The sequence below is a fragment of the Pseudoliparis swirei genome, chromosome 7 (genome assembly GCF_029220125.1).
Source record: "Pseudoliparis swirei isolate HS2019 ecotype Mariana Trench chromosome 7, NWPU_hadal_v1, whole genome shotgun sequence".
In the NCBI taxonomy this organism is placed as follows: Eukaryota; Metazoa; Chordata; class Actinopteri; order Perciformes; family Liparidae; genus Pseudoliparis; species Pseudoliparis swirei.
The window spans coordinates 13,568,558-13,584,691 of NC_079394.1; the positions used below are offsets into that span (position 1 = coordinate 13,568,558).

The 16,134-nt window shown below is 42.6% G+C and overlaps 2 protein-coding genes across 2 annotated transcripts; both read left to right on the forward strand.

The window, feature by feature from the left end:
• Positions 1 to 4,916: 4,916 nt before the first annotated feature.
• On the forward strand, positions 4,917 to 13,725 carry LOC130196780 (noelin-like). Its single transcript, XM_056419138.1, has 6 exons — positions 4,917 to 5,041; positions 6,924 to 7,073; positions 9,872 to 10,027; positions 10,588 to 10,807; positions 11,675 to 11,781; positions 12,597 to 13,725. The coding sequence occupies exons 1-6, from the start codon at positions 4,976 to 4,978 to the stop codon at positions 13,257 to 13,259; spliced, it is 1,362 nt and encodes a 453-aa protein (XP_056275113.1). The 5' UTR covers positions 4,917 to 4,975; the 3' UTR covers positions 13,260 to 13,725.
• A 1,099-nt stretch (positions 13,726 to 14,824) lies between these two features.
• LOC130196058 (putative uncharacterized protein BRD3OS) lies at positions 14,825 to 16,029 on the forward strand. Its single transcript, XM_056417911.1, has 2 exons — positions 14,825 to 14,890; positions 15,375 to 16,029. The coding sequence occupies exons 1-2, from the start codon at positions 14,825 to 14,827 to the stop codon at positions 15,579 to 15,581; spliced, it is 273 nt and encodes a 90-aa protein (XP_056273886.1). The 3' UTR covers positions 15,582 to 16,029.
• Positions 16,030 to 16,134: the final 105 nt, after the last annotated feature.

Sequence of the window (16,134 nt, forward strand, 5' to 3'; positions counted from 1 at the left end):
ACAGAAGAATAGACTTCATAGTCTTCACCTTCAATGAATATTTCAGAAATTATGAATAGTTAGTAGCAGGCATGGACTGTGGGGTTTTTACCTTAAAGATAAAGCCCCGCTAGTTCAATTACCAGACCAACTCCAATGACCACAGATGACAGACTCGAGCTCGTAGTTTTACTTGTCACAAGGAGAATGCCTGAGCTGTGCCTCCGCACGTCTCCAAAACACTCTGGCTCAATTCTCCCCCGACAGTCCTTTTATTGAAACAAGTGGTTACACAAAACAGGATGAGGTCTCTTATCAGTGATGAGCTTCATGACCTTGAGTCCTGTGTGGTGTGGGTGTGGGTGAGTTATGTGGGGAGACCTGAAACAAAACCTTGTTCCTGTGTCTGCTTATTAACCAGATGTGACCCTGGAACCTTTTGCTCTCAGGGTGACCGGTATTGAATAAACAACACAGCAATAATATGATTGTAATTATTAATCTTCTTCTAATAATTACAACCCCGAGGAGTAAACAATAATTCATAGCTTACATTCTTTAATACAAATTGAAAACACATGCTCTAAAACCTAACAGGACCACGATCCAGACCTCCACAATCCATGAGACAGAAGGAGGAAGAAGGAGGGGGAGGGGGGGGCAGGGCAGGGCATCAGCAGGGCCATGGCATCAGACCCAGCCAGGTCCAATGGACCCTATGAAACATGTAGTCACAAAGACTCCTGTGCAGAGATCTTTTCAGATGTTCAAATCGGGGTTTTTTTCTGTCCAGAATACCAAGAAATCCCATCGGGGTCACCAAACTGTTGTGTTCAAAGACCTTTGGGTGCGGAACCGAAGAAGAATTCTGTTGACGAAAAGTTAAAATAAAAAAGTGTTTTGTCAAAAGTATTACCAATAATTGGTCGTAACTGATAACGGTTCTGATACAGAGTATAGATTCTCGGCCGAGGACTCCTAGGCTTCCACTCTCAGCTAATCCGATCGCAGTTTCAATCTTTCACTGTCTTGCACCCATAAAGTACCTCGACTGCCCTCTTCACTTCTCATTGGTTACGCTGTTCAGGAAACACACGGGCACTAGTCTGCTCATTGGCTGAGCCATCCGTCTGTCAGTATTGTTCCGCCCCTTAACACATGTCGCCATCCCTCCACGCTCCTTGTTCCTTTGCCATCTGCTCTGAATGGGGTCACAGCAGGGGGGGGGGGGGGGGGGTTCCCTTCCTCCTACACCAAGACATTCTGTAATCATACAGTATGTGACCAAATAATCTAAATTAAAAATATTTAATAAAGTAAATTACGTTTGATCACATGACTTTCTGTTCGATGTTCCTGTGAAATATGTGTTGCGTTCCTGCCAACACAGTGTGCGTGTGTGTGTGTGAGTGTGTGTGTGTCTGTGTGTGCGTGTGTGAGTGTGTATGTGTGTCTGTGTGTGTAACCTTGCTGCAGACCATCTGACACACACACTTTGATGTGCCTGCAGATAGAGATGTTGTTTCCATGACAACCAAATGAGGAAAATAATGATTAATTTAGAGACCTTTTTCTCCTCCATCTGTTCCCTGTGTCCTTTGTGTCTCGTCTTCACATCTTCCCCAACACACACCAACATACACACACCCACACACACACACATATATATATATATATATATATATATATATACCTTCATATATTCTACAAGGTGTTGGACGCTTTGCTCACAGATTTTGGTCCATATGACCTGAGAGCCTCACCCAGAGGTGCTCTTTGTCACAATGTGCTCTGTTTCATAATGTGCTCTGTGGTCATAATGTGCTCTGTGTCATAATGTGCTCTGTGTCATAATATGCTCTGTGTCATGATGTGCTCTGTGTCATAATGTGCTCTGTGTCATGATGTGCTCTGTGTCATAATGTGCTCTGTGTCATGATGTGCTTTGTGTCATGATGTGCTCTGTGTCATGATGTGCACTGTGGTCATAATGTGCTCTGTGTCATGATGTGCTCTGTGTCATAATGTGCTCTGTGTCATGATGTGCTCTGTGGTCATAATGTGCTCTGTGGTCATAATGTGCACTGTGGTCATAATATGCTCTGTGTCATAATATGATCTGTGTCATAATGTGCTCTGTGGTCATAATGTGCTCTGTGTCATGATGTGCTCTGTGTCATAATGTGCTCTGTGTCATGATGTGCTATGTGTCATAATGTGCTATATGTCATAATGTGCTCTGTGTCATAATGTGCTCTGTGTCATAATGTGCTCTGTGTCATGATGTGCTCTGTGTCATAATGTGCTCTGTGTCATGATGTGCTCTGTGTCATAATGTGCTCTGTGTCATGATGTGCTCTGTGTCATAATGTGCTCTGTGTCATGATGTGCTCTGTGTCATAATGTGCTCTGTGTCATGATGTGCTCTGTGTCATAATGTGCTCTGTGTCATGATGTGCTCTGTGTCATAATGTGCTCTGTGTCATGATGTGCTCTGTGTCATGATGTGCTCTGTGTCATAATGTGCTCTGTGTCATGATGTGCTCTGTGTCATAATGTGCTATGTGTCATGATGTGCTCTGTGTCATAATGTGCTCTGTCATAATGTGCTCTGTGTCATAATGTGCTCTGTGTCATGATGTGCTCTGTGTCATAATGTGCTCTGTGTCATGATGTGCTATGTGTCATAATGTGCTCTGTGTCATAATGTGCTCTGTCATAATGTGCTCTGTGTCATAATGTGCTCTGTGTCATAATGTGCTCTGTCATAATGTGCTCTGTGTCATGATGTGATCTGTGTCATAATGTGCTATGTGGTCTTAATGTGCTCTGTGTCATAATGTGCTCTGTGGTCTTAATGTGCTCTGTGTCATAATGTGCTGTGTCATAATGTGCTCTGTGTCATAATGTGCTCTGTGTCATGATGTGCTCTATGTCATGATGTGCTCTATGTCATAATGTGCTCTGTGGTCTTAATGTGCTCTGTGTCATGATGTGCTCTGTGTCATGATGTGCTCTGTGTCATAATGTGCTCTGTGGTCTTAATGTGCTCTGTGTCATAATGTGCTCTGTGGTCTTAATGTGCTCTGTCATAATGTGCTCTGTGTCATAATGTGCTGTGTCATGATGTGCTCTGTGGTCTTAATGTGCTCTGTGTCATAATGTGCTCTGTGTCATGATGTGCTCTGTGTCATGATGTGCTCTGTGTCATAATGTGCTCTGTGGTCTTAATGTGCTCTGTCATAATGTACTCTGTGGTCTTAATGTGCTCTGTGTCATGATGTGCTCTGTCATAATGTGCTCTGTGTCATAATGTGCTCTGTGTCATGATGTGCTCTGTCATAATGTGCTCTGTGTCATAATATGCTCTCTGTCATGATGTGCTCTGTGGTCTTAATGTGCTCTGTGTCATAATGTGCTATGTGTCATAATGTGCTCTGTGTCATAATGTGCTCTGTCATAATGTGCTCTGTGTCATAATGTGCTCTGTGTCATAATGTGCTCTGTGTCATAATGTGCTCTGTGTCATGATGTGCTCTGTGTCATAATGTGCTCTGTGTCATAATGTGCTCTGTGTCATAATGTGCTCTGTGTCATAATGTGCTCTGTCATAATGTGCTCTGTGTCATAATGTGCTCTGTGTCATAATGTGCTCTGTCATAATGTGCTCTGTGTCATGATGTGCTCTGTGTCATAATGTGCTCTGTGTCATAATGTGCTCTGTGTCATGATGTGCTCTGTGTCATAATGTGCTCTGTGGTCTTAATGTGCTCTGTGTCATGATGTGCTCTGTGTCATGATGTGCTCTGTGTCATAATGTGCTCTGTGTCATGATGTGCTCTGTGTCATGATGTGCTCTGTGTCATTATGTGCTCTGTGTCATAATGTGCTCTGTCATAATGTGCTCTGTGTCATAATGTGCTCTGTGTCATGATGTGCTCTGTGTCATAATGTGCTCTGTGTCATAATGTGCTCTGTGTCATAATGTGCTCTGTGTCATAATGTGCTCTGTGTCATGATGTGCTCTGTGTCATAATGTGCTCTGTGTCATAATGTGCTCTGTGTCATAATGTGCTCTGTGTCATGATGTGCTCTGTGGTCTTAATGTGCTCTGTGTCATAATATGCTCTCTGTCATGATGTGCTCTGTGTCATAATGTGCTCTGTGGTCTTAATGTGCTATGTCATAATGTACTCTGTGGTCTTAATGTGCTCTGTGTCATGATGTGCTCTGTCATAATGTGCTCTGTGTCATAATATGCTCTGTGTCATGATGTGCTCTGTGTCATGATGTGCTCTGTCATAATGTGCTCTGTGTCATAATGTGCTCTGTGTCATGATGTGCTCTGTGGTCTTAATATGCTCTGTGTCATAATGTGCTCTGTGGTCTTAATGTGCTCTGTGTCATAATGTGCTCTGTGTCATAATGTGCTCTGTGTCATAATATGCTCTCTGTCATGATGTGCTCTGTGGTCTTAATGTGCTCTGTGTCATGATGTGCTCTGTATCATTATGTGCTTTGTGTCATATCATACTACATACTACTGAGGAACACAGTACAACACGTTATAAACACTGACACTATCAGCAGGAAGTTCTTGTTTCCACTTGGCCGATTTCTGGCGTTATATCAGAGAAGAAGAATAGAGACGAAGGAGGGAAGGAGGAGGACGAGCAGAGAGAGAGAGAGAGAGAGAAGGAGGAGCAGAGAGAGAGAGGAGGACGACGAGCAGAGAGAGAGAGAGAGAGAGGAGGACGAGCAGAAAAAGGGACGGAGGGCGGAGGAACTAGCAGAGAGGAGGGAGGGAGGAGGAAGAGCCCAGAGAAACGGGGGGAGGGAGAAGGAAGAGCCCAGAGAGGAGAGAAGGAGGAGGGAGACGAGAGAGAAGAAGACAGTCAGATAGCAAATAGATTAACAGATAACCAGGTAACCAGATAACCAAGTAACCAGGTAACCAGTCACACCAGCAGGTGCATTCAGGAGCTTCGTGGGACAGATGGAGTCCGAAGAAAACCTAATCAACGTTTTTCTGCTGGTGCTGATCGCATCCCACTTGACTGTGGTAAAGATATGGTGTTTCTATTTATATACTGCTTTCTATTTCTATTCTACTTTCTTCTGTTTCTATTTTATTGTCTTCTGTTAACATTATATTGTCTCCTATTTGTATTCTACTGTCTTATGGGTATATTATATTGTCTTGTTTCTATTCTACTGTCTTATGTTAATAATCTACTATCTTCTGTTGATATTATATTGTCTTATGTTAATAATCTACTATCTTCTGTTTATATTATATTGTCTTATGTGTGTATTCTATTGTCTTATGTTTATAATCTACTGTCTTGTTTATATTATACAGCTTCTGTTTATAATCTACTGTCTTCTGTTTATATTATACTGCTTCTGTTTATACTCTATTGTCTTCTGTTTATATTCTATTGTCTTCTTTTTATATTCTATTTTCTTCTCTTTACATTCTACTGTCTTCAGTTTGTATTATGTTGTCTTACGTTTATATTTTATTGTCTTTTGTTTATATTATTATGTCTTGTGTTTATATTTTACTATTTTCTGTTTTTATTATCCTGTCTTCTGTTTATATTCTATATTCTACTGTCTTTTATTTATATTATACTTCTTCTGTTTATATTCTATATTCTACTGTCTTTTATTTATATTATACTTCTTCTGTTTCTATTATATTGTCTAATGTTTCTATTCTACTGTCTTTTGTTTATATTCTACTGTCTTCTGTTTATATTATATTGTTTTCTATTTATATTATATTGTCCTCTGTTTATATTATATTGTTTTCTATTTATATTATATTGTCCTCTGTTCATATTATACTGTCTTCTGTTTGTATTATATTGTCTTCTGTTTCTATTAGTATGTCTTCTGTTTCTATTATATTGTCTTCTGTTTATATTCTATATTATCCTGTCTTCTGTTTATATTATATTTTCTTGTTAGATGTTACCCCTTCACACTGGAGCCATGATTTTTTCAGGCTGATCTCTCAGGAATGCCTTGAGCACAACCCACCACCTGGACTCAGGAGGTCATAAGACTTTGATGGAGGTTAACCTCACTGTGACCTCATTTACCAGGACCCAGAACCCTCTGCACCAGTAGGGACCCAGGACACTCTGCACCAGGAGGGACCCAGGACACTCTGCACCAGGAGGGACCCAGGACACTCTGAACAAATAAGAACCCAGGACACTCTGCACAATGAGGGACCCAGGATACTCTGCACAAGGAGGGACCCAGAACCTTCTGCACCAGGAGGAACCCAGGATACTCTGCACAAGGAGGGACCCAGAACCTTCTGCACCAGGAGGAACCCAGGATACTCTGCAAAAGGAGGAACCCAGGACACTCTTCACAAAGAGGGACCCAGGACACTCTGCACAAGCAGGAATCCATGAAACTCTGCATAAGAAGGAATCCATGACCTTCTGCACCAGGATGGACCCAGGACACTTTGCACTTGGAGGGACTCAGGATACTGGGCACAGGTCCCACTAGAATAGGCCACCTTCACGGAGTCCAAATGAGTCTGCCACTGTAGGTTATTGTTATAAACCTCTCACATTACCAGGATCGACAAGGAAGAAAGAGAAAAGAAAGAGAAAACCATTTTTTTCTGTTGGGGTGTTCATGTGTGAATGGTCTTATATTTATGGTTCATGTTCTTAATAACAATAATACATGTCTATACTTAAGATCTTCATAATTTGGTTAAAAGTAAAATAGTCCATGTATTTGGGATATTTCTTGAAAAATGACATGAAGAGATGTTACCTTGTTTTCTTTGACGTTGTCTGTCTCTGGTTGGTTGATTTAATGCTTGAAAGCACTGATTGGCTGCTTGTCTCTGGTTGGTTGATTCATTGCTTGTAGGCACTGATTGCCTGGTGTCCTCTGTCTCCCTCCAGGTGGGTCCTTCTGCCCCCGAGCAGGGCTGGCAGGTGTACAGCTCAGCCCAGGACCCTGAGGGACGATGTGTCTGTACGGTTGTGGCTCCGCAGCAGTCCGTCTGCTCCAGAGATGCCAGAACCAAGCAGCTCAGACAGCTGTTGGAGAAGGTACCAAACAACAACAACAACAACAATAACAACAATGCTAATGACACTAATTAGGGGTCACTCCAAATCCACGATCTAATTCATGATTTGACCCGAAATAGGACGTCAGGTTCCAGTGACCTCGGCCATGGTGCCTGGGGAAATCACCATCATAGTTATTTTATTGATTTCTGATTTAAATTGTGATATTCTTACTGCTGATACCTGGCTGGGTCATTACATAAGAGTTATGTTTATTATGAAGGATTAAGCATACAACACATACTAAATGTTATGAACTGGCTTGTCTTCAATGTTGTTGTCCTTCTGTGAATCTTTTTGTCTTGCAATTGAAACAAATATAATACAAATTAAAGTCCCGGGGCCCCTCCCAAAGTGCGGTTTTCTGTTGAATTGTAAATGATGGAGGAGGTTAGTTTTTCCATTGAAATGTATTCTGTCATTACATCTCTGGTGTGTGGTGTGTGTGTAATAACGGGAGGAAGTCAGCATCCGGTGTGATGGATAGACCTGATTCCAAGTTCTTGATGGTATGGATATTGTTTCGTCAGACTGATATTATAATACTTATGTTTGATATTAATTCATTTGAGGAGGTGATATTCATTAATTGTGAGGTTAAGGGAGATCATGAGAGGCCTTAATGTTAACGTTCATTTGAACGGGTGATTTGTTGTGTAAAGGTCTTTGTGTGTCTGTTGTTTTGTTGTAGGACTGTAACGGTATGTGTGTGTCTGTTGTTGTGTTGTATACTGTAACGGTCTTTGTGTGTCTGTTGTTGTGTTGTAGACTGTAAAGGTCGTTGTGTGTCTGTTATTGTGTTGTAGACTGTAAAGGTCATTGTGTGTCTGTTATTGTGTTGTAGACTGTAAAGGTCTGTGTGTGTCTGTTGTATACTGTAAAGGTATTTGTGTGTCTGTTGTAGACTGTAAAAGTATCAGTGTGTCTGTTGTTGTGTTGTATACTGTAAAAGTATCAGTGTGTCTGTTGTTATGATATGATATGGGTTTTATTGTCATTGCATAGAGTAAGTACACACAGAAACACGAATTGAAAAAAAAAGGGATGGAAGATTACAGCATAACATGAGGGGAAGAGAGAAAAAAAACCCTACCCCACAACTAGGGGGGTACAGTGGGAGGGAAAAAACACAAAAACACACAGCACATACACATAAAACATAAAATTATAGGTAGGAAGGGGGGAGGGGGAGGGGGAGAAGGGTGAGGTGATCTAATAGCCATTGGCAGGAGGGAGGTGACCCGACCCGACAGCCAGCCAGTCTTCAGCCATCAGCGCGCCAGCAGGCGATCGTCTGCCCGTCCTGTCACACACTGGGGAGCGGGAGACGGATGGGGGGGGGATGGGGGGGTAGTGTGTGTTAAGTAAGTTCGTGTGTTTTGTGTTATATGTGTCCCTTGTGTTGTATACTGTAAACTTATGTGTGTGTCTGTTGTTGTGTTGTATACTTTAAAGGTATTTGTGTGTCTGTTGTTGTCTTATAGACTGTAAAGGTATTTGTGTGTCTGTTGTGGTGTTTTAGACTTTAAAGGTCTTTGTGTGTCAGTTGTTGTTAGCGACCTACATTACATCTCTCACACAGCTTCTATCCAGACTAACTTGTGGAGGTCTGGACTGGGTCTGGCTTCAGCTTGTGTGTCTAATGAGTTTAAATCTCACCCAGTGGACTCTCGAGAGCTCAGAGTCCACATGAAGTCACTTCATGTGGACTCTGAGCTCTCGAGCTTGACCTGCTTTTATTGTGAAGGATTCTGTCGCTGTTCAGGACCAAATGGAGATAAGAATAGTTTTAACCAACACTTCTGGGTCTCTGGTTGTCTTGTTGTACAAGGTCTGAAACCTTTGACTGGGGTTCCAGAAGGTTCTGGTGTGACCCGCTTCCTGAGACTTCCAGTTGGGTTCAGAGCCCCAAGAGACGTTTAACCCTCCTGTTACCTTTCGGGTCAATTTGACCCCATTCAATGTTTAATGTCGGTGTTGACCCCAGGCTGTTTTTCACTGTGTCAAACATATAAGAAATATCAACTTTTTAATATATTTAAAGGGCTATTTAGGTAGTCAACAAACAAACATAAAGTACCTCACACTTAAACTTGGGAAACAATATTAATTCTAATAATTTTCTGGAGGTTTTAATTGCTGGGGTCAAATTGACCCCGAGGGTAAAATATGTTAGTAAATGTAAAGATACCAGGAGGGTTAAGTCTACATGTGATATTTACCACAGGAACACATCAAAGTATAAAACGTGTCATTTCCTGTTGCCAGTAGGGGGCGCTAAGACAACGTGAACATGGAGTTGTGTTCCAGCATCACGGCAGGACAACTCACCATCGTGATAACCTTTCAACATCAAGGTCTTCAAATCATTTTGTCCAAATTAGAAGTTGACCTAAAATAATTAGTAGGAGGAGTTTATTTATTTATAACGCCTAAAAACAATGAAAATTATTAAAAAGCAGAAATTGTCCGATTCACTGCAGCGCCCCCCTAGTGTTGAATAGAGTGAACTCACAGGGTGAGTTAAAGGATGTGAACATTAATAAAAATGTGGTGATAGGCCAAGTCAATTATGTGTGTTAATGTACTAAGCTACGCCCCTTTAGATTCATTGGTCCATATCTTATGAATACAATGAGGTATCAATAAGCTGTTGATCCAATCAGGACCCACATGAACTCTGGGACCAATCAGATGGAGCCTGTAGGCTCTGCTGGCCTGATTAAGGTACTTATGTAGTATCATATAGTAATATGTGTTATGATGTCATTGTTCAGGTTCAGAACATGAGCCAGTCCATTGAGGTCCTGGACCAGAAGACACAAAGAGATCTGCAGTTTTTGGAGAAGATGGAGGTTCAGCTGAAGGGTCTGGAAAACAAGTTCAAACAAGTGGAAGACGGACACGAGAGCAACGTGGCCCGACAGTACAAGGTACAGCCCAGATGATGACATCATCACTTAGACTACAAACCCCCAACCTCTCGGAAGTCACTAACCAACAACTCAGCAACGCTCTGTGAACTATGAGCGACACAAAGACACACGACACAACTAGTGGTTCTACTGGGTTCCACCTGGAAGTCATTTTCACTTTATTCAATTCGGTTTATTTTAGAGAGCCCAAAATCACCAAATACAAACTCCCCTCAGAGGGCTTTACAATCTGTACTCATAGACATCCTCACCTTTGACCTCACATCGTTAATAAGAGTTAATATGAGTTAATAGATTCAAGATTCAAGATTCAAGATTCAAGATTCAAGATTCAACTGGATGAACATCTGGCTTCACATTGGTTCAGAAACAGCTTTGATGGACTACTGAGGTGAAAATGGTCCAGACATACAGACCTCCATGAGAACCTTCAGGAGGACTAAGCGGTCCTCGTAGAGTTCTACGGTCCTGAACATTTGAAGGTCTCTTCAGGACTACATAACCTGGCATCGTTGATATTCCTTTGAGGTTATTTATCTCTGCTCTCTGCTCACCAGTCCATCAAAGCAAAGATGGAGGAGTTACGTCCTCTTGTCCTGGTCCTGGAGACCTACAAGAAGGACGCGTTGCTGGTCCGACAGTTCAAGGAGGAGGTGGCCAATGTGACGGAGTTGCTGGGATCTCTTCAGGAACAACTGGGAGGTCTGGACTACCAGGAGCTCCACGGTCGAGTCATGGACCTGGAGAACCGGCTCAGGGCCTGCATGCAGAGGCTGGGTGAGTAGACAACAGAGGACTAGACCGACCTTGAAGGAACCACGTGAAAAACAGACTATGACAGAGTACCGAAGAAAAAAGAAACCAGCATAGAATCTGTTTCTGAGGTAGATGTTTGTGGATTATCAGGCCCAAGGGGACTCCAAGTGGACCAGAATCAACTAACTCACCTCAACACATCACACCTGCAGTTAGTCTAGGTGTTCCTGTTATTTTGTCCACTCTGTACCTTCGTGTTCCTGGGACCCTAATGAAATTGTTAGGGGTATTATTCTTATTCTTCTGGTCTTTATTTTAGAACATTGGGTGCATATTGGGGTACATAAGATACCCAGAACTCACCAAACTCACCAAGCGTGTCAGGTTTAGTGAAACTAGACTTATGATATTGATGTCAAATTTGGGTCAATAAAAATTGCTCTCTAGCGCCCCCACAGTTTGACCGGCGACGCCCCTCACCCAGAATGTCCGATTGACACAAAATTCTTAACACATGTCCACTTGGACCTGCTCTACACAAACACCTCTCAGACCCTTAAGCTCCGCCTACTTAGATTTTCCACCATTTTACATTTTGTGAAAAACACATAATTGTCCAGTTCTTCTACAAGCTAGGTATGATTCATCCACAACTTTATATACATCATAAGTAAATCTATATCACCTGAAGTTATCAAATCGATTTGAACAATAGGGGATGCTACAATAATTCGCCAAAATTGGTTGTTTTTTGCGCTTTTGGTCGTTTTTTGCTTGAATTTGTCATTTTTAGACCTACATTTAAAGATTTCTCCCACAAGACTTGTCCGAATAGATTTCAATCTTGTTTGGTTTGTTATTCATGACATCATTACTCATTATTTTCAGCCTGTGGGAAGCTGACAGGGATCTCTGAGCCAATCACCATCAAGACGTCTGGATCCAGGTTCGGATCATGGATGACCGACCCGCTCGCCCCGGCTGGAGACAGCAGAGTGAGTAAACAACAACAACAACAGTTGTCTTTGCATGTCAATAAACATTCTAGATTCACAGGATCAGGCAACAGGAGCGGTTCATAGTGGACTCGTCTTAAGACCAGTTGGTTCATAGTGGACTCGTCTTAAGACCAGTTGGTTCATAGTGGACTTGTCTTAAAGCCAGTGGGTTCATAGTGGACTCGTCTTAAGACCAGTTGGTTCATAGTGGACTCGTCTTAAAGCCAGTGGGTTCATAGTGGACTCGTCTTAAGACCAGTTGGTTCATAGTGGACTCGTCTTAAGACCAGTTGGTTCATAGTGGACTTGTCTTAAAGTCAGTGGGTTCATAGTGGACTCGTCTTAAGACCAGTTGGTTCATAGTGGACTCGTCTTAAGACCAGTTGGTTCATAGTGGGGGTCTTAAAGTCAGTGGGTTCATAGTGGACTCGTCTTAAGACCAGTTGGTTCATAGTGGACTCGTCTTAAGACCAGTTGGTTCATAGTGGACTCGTCTTAAGACCAGTTGGTTCATAGTGGACTTGTCTTAAAGTCAGTGGGTTCATAGTGGACTTGTCTTAAAGCCAGTGGGTTCATAGTGGACTCGTCTTAAGACCAGTTGGTTCATAGTGGACTTGTCTTAAAGTCAGTGGGTTCATAGTGGACTCGTCTTAAGACCAGTTGGTTCATAGTGGACTCGTCTTAAGACCAGTTGGTTCATAGTGGACTTGTCTTAAAGCCAGTGGGTTCATAGTGGACTTGTCTTAAAGCCAGTGGGTTCATAGTGGACTTGTCTTAAGACCAGGAGATAACTTCTGGTTTCTTCCCTATAGGTGTGGTACTTGGACGGTTACCATAACAACCGCTTCGTGAGGGAGTACCAGTCCATGAGCGACTTCATGACGACGGAGAACTTCACTTCCCACCGCCTGCCTCACCCCTGGTCCGGCACTGGTCAGGTGGTCTACAACGGGTCCATTTACTTCAACAAGTTCCAGAGTCACACGATCATCAGGTTCGACTTCAGCTCGTCGCTCATCAGCCGGTCCCGCCAGCTGGACTTCGCCGGCTACAACAACATGTACCACTACGCCTGGGGGGGGCACTCCGACATCGACCTCATGGTGGACGAGGGGGGGCTGTGGGCCGTCTACGCCACCAATCAGAACGCAGGGAACATCGTCCTCAGCCAGTTGAACCCCAACACGCTGCAGATCATCCGCAGCTGGTCCACCAACCACCCCAAACGCAGCGCTGGAGAGGCCTTCATGATCTGTGGGACCCTGTACGTCACCAACGGGTACTCGGGGGGAACCAAGGTGTACTACGCCTACTCCACCAACTCCTCCACCTACGAGTACATCGATATTCCACTGGCCAATAAATACAGCCACCTGTCCATGCTGGACTACAACCCCCGAGACCGGGCGCTGTACGCCTGGAACAACGGCCACCAAGTCCTCTACAACGTGACCCTGTTCCACATCATTCAGTAACGCACTGCGTACTAAGCTAGGGACGTTAGCCTCGCTTAGCACGGAGCGTCCCTGTCTCTGGGGACGTTAGCTTAGCTTAGCACGGAGCGTCCATGGAGCTCAGGTGTTGTTAGTCCTTCAACAGGTCCAGAGCAACAACTTCACTCAGAGGTCAGAATATGAGGTTCATCAATGGTTCATCAAGAGTTTCAGTTAAAGCTAAAACCACAATGTTTAGATTTGATATTTAAAGTTTCTCTCTGCTTCAGTCTTGGTGCTAAGGTACGCGAAACACGTTCACTTAGATCTTATTTCATTCAATGTTTAATTGGTTTTGTTGGGTTAATTCACTAAATATTTGACACAAAAGCTTTTTGAAAAGTAAATAAACGAAGAATTGTCTTTCACAAGAACACTGACATGATAATTATGGGATGTCTTTTCTTACTATTGTGTATGATACAGATTAAAAACAATATTTACTGTCTTTTCATAATTCTGTTTGAAGTCAGCGGAGGTGAAACTCTTTTCATGTGAGTCACAAAACATTCTGGGAGATAATCAGATCACTGAAGTCACAACATCATCATACACATGAGCTCATGGTGGTTGTCATGGAAACCACCAGGTCCCCGGTTGGATCTCCATCGTTCATGTTGAAGTGTCCTTGAGGAAGGCACTAAACCCACAGAACTTCTTAATATCTAAAGGTCAAAAGGAAAAATATATATATACATGTCTATATACATACATATGTATATATACAAATTTATATAGATATACATTAAAAGATATATATATATACACATATATGTGTGTATATATATGTACACACATATAAATACATATGTATATACATATATATACGTATATATATATATATATGTGTATATACATATACATGTGTATATATATATAGTAGTCCTCACCCAGTCCAGCAGGTGGCGGTAGTTCGGCTATAAATTGGTTTGTCAACCAGCATTAACATAAAAGAAGAAGAAAGACGGTGTTCTGTTATATTGACAGCTGGTTAATGAGGAGAGAGAACAGAGAGATGAGAAGTCACTAATATTATAAATAAATATTAATGCTAATGCTGTTTGTGAAATGTTTCTTATCTGAAGCTCCCAGTTAACATCAACATGATGTATACATAGTAGCCTACATACATACATAATACTACCTGGGATCCCAGTTGAAGCCCAAAGGCATTTGTCCATATTTAATAAAACCAGTTCATGTGTAACAGTTCACGTGTAACAGACAGGCAATTTACTTCCTATCATAACTTCCAAAACATTACCTTTTATTTTAACTTCCCGACACCACGGACTAATAATACGGACACACTAGTATTACCGTCAGGTTTTGTATGCGTGACTTGGAGAAATTACGGTTTGTCTGTATCAGTATCGTCACAGTGGATTTAGTCCTCATACGAAATTATCTGAATAATTCTTCTCAATAATGGTGCTGATTTATATATAACTTTACAACAGTAGTATTATTTTATTTCGTAAAACTAGCCTCGTAGGAACCGTTGTTACTCAGTCGTGTGTTCCCACCCGGACACACCGTTGCTATGGATGCAGCTCTGGCGGCGACCTGCTATCGGGCCTAACGATGCTAAAGATGCTTACATCGACCCAACCGTGAGAGAAGAGACACGAAATTTAGCAGTTTATATTCCGACTAGTTTACTCTTCGTCATGACAATTTACGTCTGATACGTCAGCTAGTGCGGCTATCTGTAGAGCTAAGAGAAGCTAACGGGAGCCAACTACTGTTAGCTCCCATCCTTTCTATGTAACATATATATATACACATATATATACATACACATACATATATATATATATATACACACACACACACTATATATATATATATATATATACATAAAATCTGAAGGCTCAGTCAAGCAGTTGGACTCTTCACACTGAGATGGACCTGAACCCGAGAAGGTCCAGTCTTCTTCAGACCATTTCTGTCGCCATGTTGGTTTCAACATGTCTGCGTGTGACCCAGCTGCTGTAGAGGAACCTCCTGGTTCCGGTTCTCGGTTCTCCTGGTCATTGAAGGTCTGGCATTGAAGGCAGCAGCAGGGCTCCTGGCTGAGGTGCCACCTGAGTCGAGGCCTTTGCCCGGCTGAGGTACCTGGACACTTCCCTGCTGGTCTGGCAGCAGCAGCAGCAGGACATGCAGGCCACCGCACCCCCCAACTACCTGAGCCGCAGCCAGTCGGCCTGGTACAGCAGCTTTGGGAACCAGGCCGTGCTGGTCCGGGACAAGAAGGGCCTGGAGGATGCGGACGGGCGGTCCAGGATCTGCAGCATCATGTAGACTAGAACCAGGAACTTGAGCAGATTGGTTTCACTCCAGTCTGGCGTGATGCTATATAAACATCAACAGTAAAGTCCTGGTCTTGGAGGACCTCGGTCTGAAACCAGATAGAAGATACCGGCCAGGAGGCAGTGGGAAATGTAGGCTCTGTAAAGACTCCAGGTCCAGAACAACAACAGACCACCTCATCTCCTGCCAGTCTGTTTGAACTGAACCAGATCCTCCAGTCTAAACTTTGAAACTGGTTCAGCATTTACTGTTATGAGCCCTGCACATAAAGGGGCGGAGTTTACAGCATCTGACCAATCAGACGAGGATGTGTCAGCTGATACAGATACATTCTGTTAATGGTACACAAGTTGAGTATTAGAACAGCTTCTGTACCTGTTCAGGTCTCCATGACGACATCATTGTTTACATCTAACAAATAAAAGCACCTGAAATTAAAGTTGGGTTTGTGTAGGATTATTCTCACGTCACAGTAGTGATGTAACCGTACTTTAACTTGACTTGAACAAGACTTTCCTTTACCACGATGTAGTATCTGTAAATA

Bases quoted from the DNA above. Each gene is read 5' to 3' on its own strand.
- LOC130196780 (XM_056419138.1), top strand. From the start codon at position 4,976: ATGGAGTCCGAAGAAAACCTAATCAACGTTTTTCTGCTGGTGCTGATC. The intron at 10,028-10,587 runs GTACAGCCCAGA...TCTGCTCACCAG, and splicing joins ACGTGGCCCGACAGTACAAG to TCCATCAAAGCAAAGATGGA. The intron at 10,808-11,674 runs GTGAGTAGACAA...CATTATTTTCAG, and splicing joins GGCCTGCATGCAGAGGCTGG to CCTGTGGGAAGCTGACAGGG.
- LOC130196058 (XM_056417911.1), top strand. From the start codon at position 14,825: ATGCAGCTCTGGCGGCGACCTGCTATCGGGCCTAACGATGCTAAAGAT. The intron at 14,891-15,374 runs GTGAGAGAAGAG...ACCTGAGTCGAG, and splicing joins ATGCTTACATCGACCCAACC to GCCTTTGCCCGGCTGAGGTA.